Source organism: Cheilinus undulatus, linkage group 2, assembly GCF_018320785.1.
Source record: "Cheilinus undulatus linkage group 2, ASM1832078v1, whole genome shotgun sequence".
In the NCBI taxonomy this organism is placed as follows: domain Eukaryota; kingdom Metazoa; phylum Chordata; class Actinopteri; order Labriformes; family Labridae; genus Cheilinus; species Cheilinus undulatus.
The window spans coordinates 49,051,880-49,070,422 of NC_054866.1; the positions used below are offsets into that span (position 1 = coordinate 49,051,880).

Sequence of the window (18,543 nt, forward strand, 5' to 3'; positions counted from 1 at the left end):
CACAGGGAAGGAGTATTATCAGTGTTTGTTTGTCCTCAGTGTCCCCTTACACGGCTTGTTTTTAGCATTGCTAGCATTCACCAAAGATTTTTAGAGAGCTGAAATTGCTCGCAGCGAGCTGCACCACTCTCGCCTGTTAATGAGGAATACTAATAACCCATTAAGGAGGAACTGGAGGACAAACGTAAAAAGCTTCCCCTCCTTTTAACCTGACATGGATCAATGAGGGAAAACGTGGAAATGACATCAGGTGAGCACTTCAAGGCTTTTCTCATATTACGAGGATCTCTAACATCTTTGTGCTGATCATTTTCTACGTCATAATGAAAGCACTCAACATTTACTGTAGATATGGATACCTAATATGGCTTTTTAAGCGTGTCTCACAGTGTCTCAGCAGAATCAGTTTAAGATGCCCAGCAGACTGCGGGTACATATCACCGTTAATGTACCTTACATTTAGTTTTAGTCCTTTTTGTCTTACAGCAGCAGAACATGTCACATATATAGACATGCATGATATTGTATTTTTGCTGATATCGGAAAGGCTGATATTTCCATGATCAATTAAGCCAGTACTCATACCAGACACACCTTTAGATATAGACAAACATAGATTTATTCCATTTTAAGTAGTCACTCAGTAATGTGTCATTTCTTTGGATTACATGTACCGGCTGACACCCTCCAGCCTGTTGGTGATGATTTGGTCCCTGAGCTTTTGTCCGACCATATCTCATCAGTCTAGTGTAGGGCAGCTGCGTTAGATTAGAGATGCACAACACCTTTGCCTTTATTCGATATGATGATTGTTATGAATACTTGGATTTTTAAGAAAGTGGATGACGTTTTTCCCCACAAAAACTCTGTGAAAATTCACCCTGCTTGTTTAGGGAAACTTTGTGCACCTGAGTGCACCCTTTAGCGACCTTAGTTATAAAGTTTGTGTTTTTCTTGGGGGGGAAACGTAACAATGATACTTACAAAATAATTGTAGCCAATACCAATATTTCATTGTAGTTCAGACCTTAAACATCAGCCCTTTAAAGACACAATTAAAAGTTTTAGGATGAAAAATTCAGTCCTTAGAACTCACTTTAAAATGTAAGGACTGATGAATAAAGAAAAGTCATCAGCTCATGTAGGTCTGTTGATCCAGCCTAAAACCCCACTAACTTATTTGTTCATATGGTCAGTATTACAGCTGATAAGGTGCTCATCAGTGTGGTTCTGAAATCAAAAATCCCATTATTTTCTTCATAATGGATTTGATTGTTAGCTTTATTATCACGAGTATCCCTGTCAGACTGACCACACACAACCTTACTGATGAACAATGATATATGCTTCTGGAGAAGAGAAAAGTTTGCGAGGTTTCAATCTCGTTTTTAGAAAAATGTAGTTTATTTACAATCTCAGTTAACAAAACTACAATACCCACAATCCTTGAGTGTCACAGCAACATGTGTGATTGGTGGGGTCTCTGGTTACGAACTAAGGCTGTCTGCATTTTCATTTCAAATATAATCACTACAATAAAGATATGTGAAAAAAGTTAATTACATGGTTTTAAAGCTTTAAAAGCTAAAAATGGATAAAATAAGTCACAGTGCATTGTAGGATACGTAGTTCCTTCTTCCGTATAAAGAAGTATGACCACTGTTTTTGCACTAAATCAAACATTTTGTTACCATGAGTGCTCAGGTAGCTTTTAGCTTGGTTCATGCATTTAAAGCATTGCAATAAGAATTTTACAAAATGTCTTTGGGCGAATTAAATGGGAAAATTTGCTTCAGGAACCAGCATCGCTGAAAAAGTCAACAGACACTGTTGAGCTTTATTAGCAGATATATTTTTAACCATATTGTTTGTAAATATTGGCAGAAATGTTCATATCTGCTGATGCTGGTGTAACGCCAATAATACCCAGCATACCTAGTTTAGTTTGAAGCGTTCAGCCAGGACTGTGGGTCCTAACTGATAACAAACACTAAGAATTAGTTTAACAGACTCATAATCCTAGAGCCGACCACCAGGGATCCAACTCTAACTGTTATGCTGGTTAACTGCGTGCATCCCTTTCAATACACGATTCTTCACTATCAGTGGAGCTAGTTGGTAAATTAAACTCTTGCCAAAGCCAGTGAGACGAGCAAGGACATTTAACAAAGAAATGTCCAGGTCTGCTGCTATGATTGCGTTCAAGGTCATCTCTTTTTAGGCCGCCAGTGTTTACAAGCTTGCAGTCGCTTCAATAAACCACACCCACAACAACGGCCTTTTTCTCCTAAAATGATGCTGATTGGTCCGGTCATTTTCTGACTGGAAACTAGCCTTTCAGCCCATAGCTTTGCATGGAAACTACAATTTATCTGTGGAATATTCTGCTGGTTTTCTAGCAGAGGTAGCACTAGACTAACTTCATCTCTGTGCTTTAGAGCTTGAAGAAAAGCTTTACTTGAGTACCATGTTAAAGCTATTACAGTGCTCTTCAAAGAGTAGCAGAAACCTCTTGTATTAAAATTTTCAATTTGATATTGAACTTTATGTTTCTCTCCAAGGAGACTGTCGACTCTTTGAGTTCTTCAACTTTAGCTTAAAGGTGTCTGTGTGTCGTCTGTCTTTCATTTGTAAGTCTGGTTGATCTGTTGTTCACCATTTGAACAGAACATCACCACTTTCAACATTCTTGACACAAAATGTCATCTATTACTTTAAATGACCCTCTGCAAATTAACTTATAAAGACCATTAAATAAATCATTGTCCTCTCAGATGTCTGACTGTTCAGAGTTCAGTCTCTCAGGCCATAGCGTCATTCTTATGACCCCTGCTGTACCAGACACTGCGTTATAATGAGGATATTTAGGGGACTTAGAGCTGTTTCTGCTGCACAGAGTAATTATAGGGAAAACTGAAGTTTAAAGTGACATTGACCAAGACTGTATTTAATGTGGCTTTTTCCTTTCTGCATTACAAGCTCAGCATTAGTGCTGCTGCTGATACAGATCTGGAACATCTCTCATAATCCGCCTTGATGCCCTTCACAACTTGTTTTATGTGCAGTGAATGACTTTTCATTAATAAATAGGATTTTTTTATCCGCTTTATTCACTCTGAATATGTTTGAAAATGTGTTAGATATTAAAGTATAAAGAGTGACTACGCCTGTAGACAGCTTTTCATGGATGCTTATGTTTATGGAAGATTAGTTTTAGCGTTGTTCAGTTAAGGTCAAAATCTCAGATTTCAGGTGCAAAGGTTTAAATTCTTCATGTTAAATCAGAAATATACAAAGTATGGTTTGTACCCCAGCTACACCTTTCTACAGGCTGATCTGAGGGCAGGTGATGTATTTGGTGCCAGCTTTCATCACCACACAGCTCAACAGTCACCTCTCTTTATTCAGCAACTCCTCTCTGTATAAAAAGTTTAGGACGGCCTGTCCTCTCTGCTCCGACACCCTGGTGTGAGTTCTGGCCAGATGGTCAGTGAACTCCTGGTAAAGAGACTTCTAGACACTAACATTCAGAAAAGTAAAGGATTTTGTCTGAGTAGCCTTTTGCTAAAGTGCTCCTTCCTGCTTCACTGCATGAGTCTGTCTACTCATCCCCTCCATCAGAGAGAGAGAGCAGACAGAAAGAGAGTGAGAGGAGAGAGAGAGAGAGAGTGAGAGACAGTAGTGTCTTCTCACCCTTAAACGTGTCCCTTATGTCCCGTGCTGACCTATTTGAATTCACTTAGGTAAACAAAGCCATGATACATGCTGTCTGTATTTACTGCAATATTAAAGTGTGGTTAACACTAGTGGTTTTCATAATAATTCAACTTTAAATGGTATTACTAACCATAGGAAAATGTCTGTTTCAGGGATGCATAATCTTACCAGGATAATGTTGGTATCTGCAGGTTTTAGCTTAAAAAGTAAATTGGCAGTGTTGGTAGATTAAAAAAAACTGCTGATATTTTCATACCATATATCAGTTGTACATATAGGCAGTAAGGGATGTGATTTAAAAAAAATGCTGTCATTCACAGAAAACTCAAATATTTTAGGAGCTGGAATGTGATGTACATCTGTATTTTTAGCTTAATGCTAGCGCTGCTCTCCTTGAAAGGTCAGGTCAGATTAGGAGTGGGAGTAAATGCCATTTTGGCACTTTGTAGCATTGACTTTGGTCCTGTTCTTCTCCAGTCTCCTGGTGGTCCTCATAAAGAAACCAGGTATCTTCCCAGCAGACCGTAGGTATGCGAAAGTCCTCCTGAAGAGAGGTCACATTCCAGTCACTGACTCGGACCCTCCGCCCCAGTCGTCAACACCACCAGCCGTGTTCAGCCTATGTTTGCTGCGCAGGGACCCCCAGACTGGCATGAGAGCCCTGAAGGCTTTTCCCTGCTGGCTCCATATCACAGGCAGCTTGTCCAATGACTGTGGCATCAGAAACGATCTTCCACACAGCCCTGTTGTACCTAAAAACACATCATTGAATTGATTGTATAAATTGATTGTTTTTTAAAGAGAAGTGAAGTTATTCTCTTAACAACACAGCCATCCTGGCGGTTACTTATATTTCATTTTTTTGGTCATTCAGTGTTGGTTAGCAAAGAGCTTTCAGATGTGCTATAGCACCCGTCTGGCATTAATACAACAATAAAACCTGGCTCCATTTAGAATAATCGAAAATATAGAGTTTTGAATTAAGATTATAACAGTTGACCTTGCAAAGCAGATGGATTTTCCAGCCTCCATGTCTGTCATCAGACAAATCCATCTTAAAAAGCTCTAATACACAACATATGTAAGAAACCAAAAACTGTTCTCACCAATCAGCATCATTTGAGGAGGATGAGGCAGTAGCCAAAAGCAATGGCTGCAGCCAGTGCAGTGATTAGCTCTGATTTATCCCAGTATAGCAGTGTTATGATTTGTTAGATTTTTAAGAAACTGGATGATTTTTTTTCCCTACATAAACTCAGTGGAAATGCACCCTGCTTGTTTAAGGAAACTTGGTGCACCTGAGGTGGCTGCTCCCAGCTGAGAGCTGTTGGTAATCAGCAGGGCTGGGGGGCTATATAGGGAGCAGGTTACTGCTCAGTTCTGTGGGGGGTCATGAGTGTGTGAGGGTCAATACCATCAGTTGACTCTCTATTTGTGTTTGAATTTAAAGAGAAAGAGAAAACTTTGTTTCAGGGCCTTTTGTTTGTGTGCGAGGGGAAAAATCAAAAAATATTTTTATTTCACTTGCCCCTTATTTGAAATGACTCCCACCAGTCCTTATTTTGGGTCTTTTTTTTTATTCTATCATTTTGATAGACTTAGTGGGTGGCAGTGTGGAGAAATAAACCCTGCAACCTTTTAGAAACCCAGGACCCATTTTGTTTTGTTCATTCAATTTTTGTTAGTTTCCCCATTAGCGACCTTTGTTATAAAATTTGTGTTTTCTTTGGAGGGAAATGTAACAAGCAGCAGTTTTATCAGAACTGGGCCACGTTTCTGAATGAAATAAACAGTAAAAACAACACTGAAAGCCTTTCATAACCCTTAAGATGTTTCCACTCTTCTCCCTGCCTGCTTTGGCATGAGTTTTTGCTGGTGTATACAATGGCTACTGCTGTGGTAGCTGTTAGCACAGTTGTAGATGTAGCATAGTGGCGGTTTAAACAGAACTGGACAACATTTCTTTGTTAAAACACAAGGAAAGAGCCACATTAAAAGCTTGTCTTGGTTGAGAAGATGTTTTAGCGTGTATCCCAACTGGCTTTGGTGAGAAACTCTAAGAGTCTCGGTTTTGCCGCATACAGTATGGCAGCATAAGCTGTAGAGCTCAGGTTTCAACCATATTTGGGCATGGCCGACTACCTCATTTTGTCTTGTCACTCTGTTTGGCCCTAACCTGATATGTCAGCTTCAATAGGAAACTTCTGAGAAAAGACAGAGGCTTTGAAAAATCCTCGGAGTATGATTGGGTGAACGTTCTGTCTGTCACTTCTCTACGGGCCAATCAGAGCAACAAAGCACGTGGTGTTGTGTTGTGCAAGCTGCGCATGCACAGCTACCGAGGAATAATGCGAAACATGGCAACTATAGACATGTAAGTACTCTACTTTTATCATTTTTGAAAAGAAAACAACTCACTGCTGTTCTTTGTTCTTCTTTTAATGAAGAAATGTCGTCAAGTTCTGATAAAACTGGTGCTTTAGCAGCATCCACGCTAATCTCTTCCTCCATAACTGCACCAGTTCTTGCTGCTGCTTGTTTACGTCATGACTCTACTGCGCCTGAAAGTACTGCCTCTCATAGCTGATTGGTCCTGTCACTTTCTAACTGGGCCCAAATGGTTCAGATGGGAGCTTTGCAAGATGGATTCACCAGTGAAAAACAAGGAAACAGGCGTATCCATCTGCTTTGCAAGGTTAGCTCTGTATAGGTTTCCCAGATAATTGTGAAATATATCCGTTCAGTAGATATATTAAACAGTTGATCTAGTGTGTCAAAAACTTTCCATCGTTATCCATGTCTTGCTCACCTTATAAGGCAAGCACATTTATGGAGTATATATCAGTCATGGTATCACAAAACGAGTTTTGAAATATCTGCATATTAGACAGTGACAAAAATTCAGTATTGTACATCTCAAAAGTTTCTGTATCATCCCTAGTGGTTTTGGTGCAACCCTACTAGCCATGACTATAGGCATAAAATATGAGTTGGTTAGAGGGACAACCTTTTGATTTCAGTCATTGCAATTCTACATCATAGTATAATGTGTTTTATTGTTTCATCAGTCTTATGGCTGTGACTTCCTCCCATGTTCATTAAATGTCGGCATCAAGGACTGAAGCTTATCACAGAATGACTTGAGTAAACCCTCAGAGATTAGGAGGGACCTTTCTGTTTGATGATGGTACAATAACAAGAGTGCTTACAGTCCAGAAATCCTCCTGCAGCCATGAATGATGCTTTCTCGTCTCTTTTTGCTGCTGTTGGTTAAAAGTAGCTGCACCTTTGTATCTAGGCTGATGGATTTCTCTGTGTGTGATTGTTGAATTTCAGCTCACACAGCAGCTCCCACAGAGAACATTTACTCCTTCACTCTGACACCAAAACTCCATGTTTACCATCCATCTTTAGCTGGATAAAAACTTTTTCATATTTAACTCAACTCCAGCTGCTGTGGAAATCTCTCAATGTGACTTTTTGTCATTGATGCTTGATGATCTTCTGTCAGAGAAGAAAAACAACCCACTAGAAAAGGCTCAGTAATGTGAGATGCATTGTTAGCTGATGTTGGTATTTCTGGTAAATGTTTTTGTGTGGTTTTTGCTTTCAAAATAAATCATGCTGGACAAATGATTCCGGCCCTGAAACTTCTCCTTCTCTGGTCTCTCCATCTGCAGGCTGTAGACCTCAGTAAGCCCATAGACAAGAGAATCTACAAGGGGACTCAGCCCACGTGTCACGACTTCAACCAGTACTCGGCCACGGCAGAGAGCGTCGCTCTGATCGTGGGTTTCTCAGCCGGACAGGTCCAGTACCTTGACCCCATCAAGAAGGAAACCAGTAAACTCTTCAACGAGGAGGTGTGGTATTTGCCTTTCTTTGCTCTGATTAATGCGGCGACAGGAGCAGTTTGTTGTTCCTGTATCTTTGTTCGTTTTGTTTTAGTGTAGAAATTCAGACGCCTTCTTCAGCCTCAAATAAGCTTTGTCATTTTCCCACTATCACCATGTCTCCTCATCTTCCCTTTTTCTCTTTAATGGGATCCCCAATTAAATTTGGGAGATTCCTGGAGAGTCTGTGTGTACTGCTGCATGAAGACAGTCTCATATCTGTTTGCCTCCCTTGGGTTTGCTTCTCTACATCTTTTTATTTGCTCGCCCACCCAGACTGTCTCCTCAGCGTCTCTGCTGCAGCCTGTCTCTTGATCTCTGCAGACCCTCCCATGTGTCCTTTCTGCATGTTCTTCTGTCATCACTTTATTTTTAGCTTTTTTAATCAGACATTTAGCTTGGGAAGAGCTGGCTTCGGTATGTATCGTCTGCATCAGTGGTTCTCAACTGGTCTAGCCAACCACCAACCACCACCTCCCCCTTACATGAGAAACCATGACCCAAATTTCAGAAAAATTTCAACCACTCAAATTCATTTAATGTAAAATGCTGCAGTCTGTGTGTTTGATGGAACAAAACATATGACTGAACAAAGAGACGAGACCAAACAATGTTTAAAGATGCATCAGCGGTCATGAGATATTAGCACATTATTATGGGAACACAACGTTGTCTTCTCCTTAAAGCAAGATAAATTGGTCTGGATCTTGAGAGAGCAACCAAAATTTACTTGTTCTCATGGCAAATGGCAAAACCTGAAATATTTATTTATTTAAATATATTTAACCAGGAAAACCTCACTGAGATTAAGAATCTAATTTACAAGAGTGTCCTGGCCAAGACAGACAGCAATGAAACTAACAAAGACTCAGACACAAAAACAGAGCAGTAACAATCACAGAAAAACCAAAACCTGAGTCACAAAGCAGCAAGCTTTAGTCTACCTTTAAAAGATTTTTAAACATATAAGACATCAGGTCCAGGCTGCAGGAGCAGTGTACCTGAAACTCCTTTGACTCGTTTCAAGACGGACTTTGTGAACAGAGAGCAAAAGGAAAATTTGTGGCTGGGTCACAGAGCGGAGACTTTAGCTTCCAGCACTTTAGGCACTAATAAAATCACACACGTATGATGGCAGCAGATTAAGTTTAGCCTTATAAATAAGGATCTGGCAATGATTTAGCCTACGTGTGTTCAAAGAAGGCCAACCAGAATACAAATACTGTATATGGATGTTTATCAACAGGTCCAAAATTCACACCCCTTGAAAATAGCACCATGACAGCAGAGGATACACTCTGTTAACAGATAATCCATTACATTTTCTTATAAATAAGTGACTTTGAAATCAACAATAACTTTACAACTATAACAGTCAAACATTTAATGTTTTTAATCGTCATGAATCTCAGACTTTCTGAAGTTAATCATACTTAGTCTCCTTTTTTATCGCATTTTGAAATTCCACTATTTTGCTTTTAAACTGTTCTTTGTTCATTTTTGTTCTGTCTTAAGCTAAGACTTACTGACTTCCTTTTTGAATAAAAACTTGCTTTCATTTTGAAATCAAGTAAAGAATATTTGGGTAGATTGAAGATCTAACTTAACCACGGAAAAAGGAACTTACTATGGATGGAAAAGTTAGCAGTGTGATAGAAAAAGGTAAATGTTTGATATCAGTGGGAGCAGATGACTTTTGACTTTTCCACTCAGCTTTCTGTGAGTTTTTTAAAGTGAAATGTGACATTAAAGGTCACATATTTTACCTTTTTAAGACAGGTTTCTGTGGCTTTAAATGTTAATGAGCTGTCTGACTCCACCCCTCACAGAAAAAAGATGTGGCTCTCCTGATCAGGAGAGGAGGGCCGGACTCTCTTCCAAAAGGGGAGGGCCGACTGAACCTGGGGGTGGGGCTAACTCCCCACATGACGTCATAATGGCAAAATCTGAGAATGGCTTGTTTCAGCACACATTTTCTGAAAGGTGGAGAAAGGGGGGGGATTTTTCTGAGTCAGCGGGGGACAGGCCAGGGGCACATATTTTTTGTAGAAAAGCCTGAAAAAGTGTATTTTGCATAATATGTGACCTTTAAGGAGTGGTGGTGGTCTTATTCGTCATCACTGTGGCTGCAGGGAGAGGCTGACATGGCCTAACCAAAGGGACAATAAAGCATTCGATTAATGGTGTTTAAAAACCCAGAATTCATTAATTATGGACCGTATAGTTGTGGCTAATGCCTGAATGTTACTTACAAAACTGCTATGTTTAAGAATTATTTCATATATCTCTAAAAAGTTTTGATTATAGTAATTTTGACTGTTTTAATATTTAACCACCACAATCTGTGCATCTATCAAACCCCTGACAAAGAACAGTTTGCAGTCATTAAAATGAACGTTTGAGGGGTGCAGATTGAGTCGCGGTTAGATTGCGCATTATACAGAAGCTCGTCTTCAAAGGTTTGAAGCCCCCTTATGGCTCTTTAACCACGTGTCATCCCTGCCCTCTCCCTGATTTCCTGCACTATCCGCTGCCCTTTCCTCTCGGATTTAAGACAGAAAGCCCCTAAAATATTTTAAAACATTGCCATTTTAGGGCACCAGTTTAGTTTAGTAGGTAGAGCAGGTGCCTATACACAGTGGCTACTGTCTGACGCATGCAGTTGCAGGTTCGAACCCTGATCCCAGCCCTGTTTAGTGCATGTCTTTGCCCACTCTTTCCCCATAGCTTGTGTTTTTCTTTAGCTGTCCATTGAAGACAAAGCTCAAAGCATAATCTTTGAAGAAATTAACATTTGATGCTCTGCAGGTACTCTCTGAAGCATAATATTTTAACAAAAAAAGCCCTGTGTCAGGAAGGGTCCACAATCCAAATCCAGTAGATCTCAACACATTACATCAATAAAGAGCCATGGATTGATTCCAATCTACAAAAATGGATTCTTATTTCATTCACTCTTGCAGAGCTCTGGAGGGACTCCATGTAGGTAAAGCATCATTTCATTATAAAAGCGCCTTGGGCACTTTGGCTGGTTATTCAGTGAGCTCTGTAAAGTACAGGAAGCTGCATGCTCTTACTTTGAAAGCGACCTGAAGTGAATTTAATGGAAGTCACAGGTTCAGGAATAGTTTTGTGAAATAATTTCCACGTAAAAAAAAATTATTTGGAAAATATAATTCTAATATGGAATTAACAGACATGTCCCTGGCTTTGGAGGCAACCCCCTTTCTGTTCCTGACCCACCAGTTGAGAACCTATAGTCTACATAAACACAAATATGTTAAAACCTAATTTTTATAACTTCTTGACTCACTTTTTCTCCTTACTCTCCTTTTCTTCAATCTTTTAATTTTCCTCCTCCTCTTCATTTCCATTTTTCTTAAATCTCTCTCTTCCTTCTCTGCTCCCTTTGTGTTTTCCAGAGGTTGATAGACAAATCCAAGGTGACGTGTCTAAAATGGCTTCCTAAATCAGAGAACCTGTTTCTAGCCTCCCATGCTAGTGGCCACCTCTACCTCTACAACGTGGACCACCCGTGTGGCACCACAGCCCCACAGTACTCTCTGCTGCGGCAGGGCGAAGGCTTTGCTGTCTACGCCTGCAAAACCAAGACGCCACGCAATCCATTGTTACGATGGGCCGTGGGCGAGGGCGGCTTGAATGAGTTTGCTTTCTCCCCGGATGGCGTGCATGTGGCATGTGTGGGCCAGGATGGCTGCCTGCGCGTCTTCCACTTTGACTCCATGGAGCTGCAGGGTGTGATGAAGAGCTACTTTGGCGGGCTTCTTTGTGTGTCCTGGAGTCCTGATGGGAAATATCTCGCCACAGGTGGAGAGGATGATCTAGTCACTGTCTGGTCATTCGCGGAAAGCCGGGTTGTTGCAAGAGGTCATGGACACAAGTCTTGGGTCAATGTGGTGGCGTTTGACCCCTTCACGACTTCCCTGGAGGACGAGGAGCCAATGGAGCTTAGCGGTAGTGAGGAAGACCTCCATCAGGGGGCACCAAATAACTCCATGCACTTCGGCCGGGTCAGAACGAGCAGCACGTTGTCGCGTCTTTCTCGGCACAGCTCCAAAGGAGGCGGTTCGGCCTCTGTCACGTATCGGTTCGGCTCTGTGGGACAGGACACTCAGTTCTGTCTGTGGGACCTGACGGATGACGTTTTATACCCCCGCTTGCCGCTGACCCGCGCCTTTACTAACACTTTTGGGCCGTCGCTGTCCAACTCTGCAGTTAACAGCACCTCAGGAGGGGGAGGAAGTGGAGGGGTGGAGGGGCATCATCACCCCCCAAACACTAACACTGGCACGTCCAACCCACCAACGCTTCCTTTACCTCTCCCTCGCTCCCTGTCCCGCTCCAACTCTCTGCCACACCCCGCCGTGGCCAATGCCTCCAAAGGCCAGGGCACGACAGAGGGCAGCGGGGGAGGTGGAGGAGGGGGAGGGAGCACCACTGGGGGAAATAGCACCCCATTTAGCATTGGCCGCTTCGCCACGCTGTCACTACAGGAGCGCAAGTCGGATAAGTCCGGCTGTGGCAGTGGGGTGGAGAAGGAGCACAAGAGGTACCACAGCCTGGGAAATATCAGCAAAAGCAACGATAAGATCAATGTGGCTCCGAGAAGCAACCGGCTGGACGCTGCCAAGGTCCTGGGCACCACGCTGTGCCCGCGCATGCACGAGGTGCCGCTGCTAGAGCCGCTGGTGTGCAAGAAGATCGCACACGAGCGGCTCACTGTCCTGGTGTTCATGGACGACTGCATCATCACCGCCTGCCAAGAGGGTCTCATCTGCACCTGGGCGCGGCCGGGGAAGGCGGTATGTTTCAACTTCCTGTTTTTACAGAGAAACATAATGAGGGGGTTCAGAACTTAAAGGTACAATACGTTGAAATTTCACAACAAAATATTTAAAAATGGATAAACCGTTGTTATATATGTATGTTTTTAGTTGAGTACTTGCATACCTCTTCATTTCAACAGTCAGAGAAATCCTTCATTTTTATAGCTGCTTATGTCTTTTCATGAAGTGTGGCTGCTAATGCTGCACTTATGCTGTCCAAATCATCAAATTACCACAAAGTAATGAAATGTAGACCTAACCTGTCTAAACTGTTTCCTTTTATCAAAAAATGAGCTAGCACAGATTTTATTAGGAGTAATCAAAGCAAACATGTCCCTCCACTACTTCCTGTCTGTGTTTGAACACATCCTTTGGACTGTATGTCCATTTTAGACAGCATATGAATCCAGCAAACAGTTCAAAGAAAACTCTCCCATACTACCCAACTTCAGAATCAGAATCAGATTTATTGCCAAGTAGGTTTTTTACACTTAACAAGGAATTTGTTCTGGTGTTCTTTGGTGCAAAGTATACTTACATGGTAGATAAAAATAGGAGAAAAATAGATAAATAGGTAAAAGATAAAAATAATAATAAAAATAAGGTAAGGTGCATGTATTAATAATTAGAATAAAATAAAATAAAATCAGGTATATACAGTTATTTACATAGTAATAAAATAATACAAGATATATACAGTTATTTACATAGGCATAAAATAAAATAAGACATACACCGTAATTTACATTAATTTAACCCAACTTGGGCTGGACCGAGTGCATCACTGGGATGTCAATGACTGAGAGCTGCATGAGTTAGTGGTGGGTGGAGGGTGGAGGTAGGGGTGGAATCAGTGTTTATGAGTGTTGTAGCAGAGAGAAAGAAACTTTTTTGTGGCGTGAAATTTTAGTCCTGATGGACCTCAGCCTCTTGCCTGAGGGAAGGGGCTTGAAACGTTTGTGACCGGGGTGAGATGGGTTGGCCAAGATCTGGCCTGCATGCCTCAGAGTCCTAGAAGTGTACAGATCCTGGAGAGTTGGCAGGTTGCATCCGATCACCTTCTCTGCAGAGCAGATGATGCGCTGCAGCCTGCTCTTGTCCCGAGCGGTGGCTGCAGAGTACCAGACGGTGATGGAGGACGAGGGGATGGACTCTATGATGGCCGTGTAGAAGTGCACCATCATAGTCTTTGGCAGGCCGAATTTCTTCTGGAAGTACATCCTCTGCTGTGTCTTTTTGATGAGGGAGGTGATGTTTAGCTCCCACTTCAGGTCTTAGGAGATGATGGACCCCAGGAAGCGGAAAGACTCCACAGTGGGTACTGTGGAGTCAGAGAGTTTGATGGGAGCGGGGGGGGGCTGTGTCCCTCCTGAAGTCCACCACCATCTCCACTGTCTTCAGGGCCTTGAGCTCCAGGTTGTTCCTGTTGCACCAGGTCACCAGATGGTTCACCTCCAGTCTGTAAGCAGACTCAACCCCATCAGAGATGAGTCCAATGAGGGTGGTGTCATCCGCAAACTTCAGGAGTTTGATGGACTGGTGACTGGAAGTGCAGCTGTTGGTATACAGGGAGAACAGCAGTGGGGAAAGTACACAGCCTTGGGGGGAGCCGGTGCTGATGGTCCTGGTGTCAGAGATGTGCTTCCCCAGGTTCACATGCTGCCTCCTGTCAGACAGAAAGTCTGTGATCCATCTGCAGGTGAAGGCAGGCATACTCAGCTGGGAGAGCTTGTCCTGGAGCAGGGCAGGGATGACTGTGTTGAAGGCAGAACTGAAATTCACAAACAGGATCCTGGCATAGGTCTCTGCTGAGTCCAGATGCTGCAGAATGAAATGGAGGGCCAGGTTGACGGCATCATCTACAGACCTGTTGGCTAAGTAGGCAACCTGCAGGGGGTCCAGGAGCGGGTCTGTGATGGCTTTCAGGTGAGAGAGCACAAGGTGCTCAAAAGACTTCATTACCACAGAGGTCAGAGTGACGGGTCTGTAATCATTAAGTCCACTGGGCCTTGGCTTTTTAGGAACAGGGATAATGGTGGAGGTCTTGAAGCAGGCTGGCACATGGCATGTCTCCAGTGATGTGTTGAAGATATCTGTGAAGACTGGAGAGAGCAGTGCTTCAAGATGGAGACAGAGTCAGGTCCTGCTGCTTTGTGGGGCCTCTATCTCTTGAAGAGTCTGTTGACGTCTCTCTCCTGGATAGAGAGCGGTGTCGCTGAGGTGGGGGAGGAAAAGGAGTCTTGGAGCGCAGGTCTGTTGGAGACTCTGGGCCCCTGCTGGGATGGGGGTGTGGAGCCTGTGTGATGAGGTGGGCTGGAGGTGTGAAGTTGGGGGATGGAGTCTTTACTTGTCCATTGTCTTTCAAAGTGACAGTAAAACTCATTCAACTGGTTTGCCAGGCACAGATCGTTGATGGAGTGAAGAGACAATGGCTTGTAGTTGGTTATCTTTTGCAAGCCTTTCCAGACAGAAGCAGTGTTGTTGGCAGAGAACTGTTGTTGAAGTGTCTCTGAGTACTGTCGTTTTGCTGCTCTCACGGCTTTGCTAAACTCATGCTTAGCTGCCCTGAAGCTGTCTCTGTCCCCACTTCTAAATGCCTTCTCCTTCTCCAACCTGAGTTTCCTGAGTTTGGCAGTGAACCAGGGTTTGCCATTGTTGTAACTCACTTTGATGCGAGATGTTACACAGCTGTCCTCACAGAGGCTGATATATGACGTCACCGTGTCTGTGTACTCATCCAGACTGTTGGTAGAAGTCCTAAAAACATCCCAGTCAGTAGAGTCCAAGCATGCCTGTAGCTTCTCCACAGCTTCACTGGTCCAGTGTTTTAAAATCCTTACCACAGGTTTGCAGAGTTTGAACTTCTGCCTGTAAGCAGGGATCAGATGAATCATGACGTGGTCAGACTCACCCAGTGGAGCACGGGGCACGGCATGAAAGGCGTCTTTAACGGTGGTGTAAAAGTGATCCAAAGTATTCTCCTTCCTGGTGGGGCATTTAATAAACTGTTAATATCTGGGGAATTTGTGAGTGAGGCTTCCCTTATTAAAGTCACCAAGGACAATAATCAGAGAGTCCGGGTTTTTCCTCTCCACATGTTGTATCTGGTCGGCCAGAACACGCTGCGTCTCCTGTGCGTTACCAGCTGGAGGAATGTAAACGCCGACCAGAATGAATGAAGCGAACTCACGGGGCGAGTAGAACGGTTTACAGTTTATGAAGAAAGATTCCAGGTCAGCCGAACAGTGTTTCTGGTTCACAGTCACATCGTTACACCAGCTACAATTGATGTAAAAGCAGATACCTCCACCTTGCTTCTTGCCAGAGAGTACCGCTTGCCGGTCTGCTCTGAAAAGTTGGAACCCTTCCAAATACAGCACGGAGTGTTTTCACACAGCCAGGACTCCGTGAAGCAGAGGACAGATGAAGAAGAGAGTGCGATGTCCACGTTGGCAAAGGAGCACGCCAGCACGTTGTCCTCTCCTACGGCGCTTCCTACGTAGTGTGTTGGCGAAGGTGAGCACACCTTTGACCAAAATGTCCCATAAATCCGCAGAAGATTCAATGAATTAGAATTAGATCCACTGGAGTTGTAGCCCTGATGTTCAGAAGTTCATCTCTGGTGAAAAACTCCTGATAGCGTGGCAAAAACTAAAGTTTACGGACAAAACAAAACAAAACACAGCGCACCAAAACACTGTGGCTGCCGTCCGTGGCGCCATCTTGCTGATTATCTTGCAAAAAGAGGGGTTTATTTGCAAGGTTTCTGTACTAGACCCTCATCAGGCAACAGTGGTCTAGTACCTAAAGCGTTGCAAATGAATACTCCTCTTTTGTGCAAGTTGGGCAGTGTGCAGGAGTTTTCTTTGAACTGTTTGCTGGATACCTTGCCCTCTGACGCACCTGCCCTAATCAATAGATGGGCGAAGTAACTCTTTCAGAAAGTATATGAATGAAAGCATTGTCATTAGGTTTTTTTAGTGTGTGACTGCTGTTTGCATTGTTTCAACAGGCATCTTCACAGTTACTGTGCCCTTAATTTCCTTGCAGATATTTTTTGCTTTAAACTTTCTTTGTGATGCTTCCCTCATTTCCTCTTATAATGGAGGAGCAAACAATGTAATTGCATATTTAATGCTCTTTTGAAGGTAAACAAGAGACCTCAATAGTCCTCTGAATGTCAGCCTCGACTACCATCAGTTAATCTGGCACACTGGGAGTTCGGTGTGTTATGCAGGTGTAACAATATTATTTGATAATAGCAGTGTGCTGACTCATACTGTAACATCATTTTGTGTTATTCATTTGGAAGACTGGCCACTATTTGACAGCTCTTTTTCAGAGAGAGCGGCGGATCCAGGAGCCAAACGAAGGGATATCAAGACTTTGCTAAGGCTCAAGAAACTTAACCAAGTCTAGTTGTCCCTCATGGATCAGGCTTTGGAATAGAAGAATTAGGACATACATTAATTTGATTTATTATTACTATTATATAAAGTATTAATACAGAAATTATTAGCTGAAAATTTATTTTTTTTGTACCTGGGTCTGTTATGGCCACGTCTCCTCAAATAAAGGGGATCTTAATCTCACGACCTGCTTAAATTAAGGTTAAATTTGAAAAATTAAAAAATCTAGATTTTCTTTTGAACTTCCTCTGCTGCTTTTGCGTAGAGGAGGAATTGGTTGGACACACTTGACGAAATGAGAAATGTGTGGACTGTTTGAGCCTCTGCTTGTTGAGCAGACTAAACTCTTTTGTGAACACCAAAATTATTATGATTAAAGCCCAACAAACCAATTTAGACCTAAGCCCACCTAAAAAAGACAAAACTCTCTAAAACCTAATAATTCCTGGAAGTCAGACCCCCAAATCCTGTTTTTTTCTGAAAAAACTGCAGAGAATGTCAACATTTAATAAAGTCTCTGTTTATGTCTCTGTAGCAGCTTGACAGCAGCTTAACAACTTAAAACGTTGGCTTTAACGGCAAAACACTGGCATTGCTCTAAAGTATATGAGTCTGTGTTATTTATTTATTTTTAAAAAGGGAATTTTAAGAAAACACTGATGTGCGACATCAGACAGATCAACATCTACCCCAGGTTCATGGTCATACTTCTACAGTTAGGGATGGAGATTGTTCAATTTTATAGATACCGATGCCCCTATTGATACTCCTCATCGATCCAGGTCTTTATAAGATTTATATCAATATCATCAAATCATGCTGCAGTTTATCATTCATATAAATGATGAGATCATCCAAAACACAAAACACTTTATCCAGTCATAAAAGTAGAAGCATGCAAACATTGCACTTGGTCTAAATGGGTTAACAAAGTAGACAATATTACCTATTATAAAGGGAGTAACGTTGTCTATCGTTATTAAGATTGTTCCCTTGCTGCTTTATTTGTTGAGTGATTCTGTAAGGGGAAGATAAGATAAGATAAGATGGTAAGACTTTATTGATCCCCAGAAGGGAAATTCTGTCATTGCAGCAACACAGCAAAGGAGAAAGGTGGTAAAATACAATAGAAATGAATAAGAATAAGCAACAAAAATATAAGCTAAATAAAATAATAAAAAAAGGGACCTTACGTATATGCAATTAATATCATTATATCATAGAATACAATACATGTCTATACCTTACACTGCCCCTAATACTAAATACTTCCCTGAAACTACACAGTGCACTTTTAAGAACAGTTTACATTTAAAAGGAAATTCAATTTAGTTCTGTTAAATTTTGTCGACAAAATAAAACAAAGCTTGACTGAGTCATTTCTTTTTCTTTTGTAGAAAGTAAATCAAATTTGTAAATCATGTTTGGTGTGAAAATCAGAGATTTTATTTTTAGGACATATTGGCCAGCCCTATCTCCCATGATTTCTTGCTACCCTCAGCATCATCTTCTGTTACAGTTTTTGTTAAAAGGCCAGGCAGTGGAATTAATGCACTTTGCATTTGAAAAACATCAACAGTATTTTCATACTTTGGGATCAAATGAATTGTTGGTACAAAAGCCTGTTACCTCTTAGATAGATCTGTAACAAGATCATCAGCTCCAAATCTACTGCTG

At 42.0% G+C, this 18,543-nt stretch overlaps 1 protein-coding gene across 1 annotated transcript in view; it reads left to right on the plus strand.

The window, feature by feature from the left end:
- The window catches only part of zmp:0000000529 (WD repeat-containing protein 20), a 28,051-nt gene that overhangs the window by 3,559 nt on the left and 5,949 nt on the right, over positions 1–18,543 (plus strand). The window contains exons 2-3 of the mRNA XM_041807271.1: positions 7,398–7,580; positions 11,033–12,433. Coding sequence (XP_041663205.1) covers positions 7,398–7,580; positions 11,033–12,433 — 1,584 coding nt within the window. The remainder of the gene's footprint in view (positions 1–7,397; positions 7,581–11,032; positions 12,434–18,543) is intronic.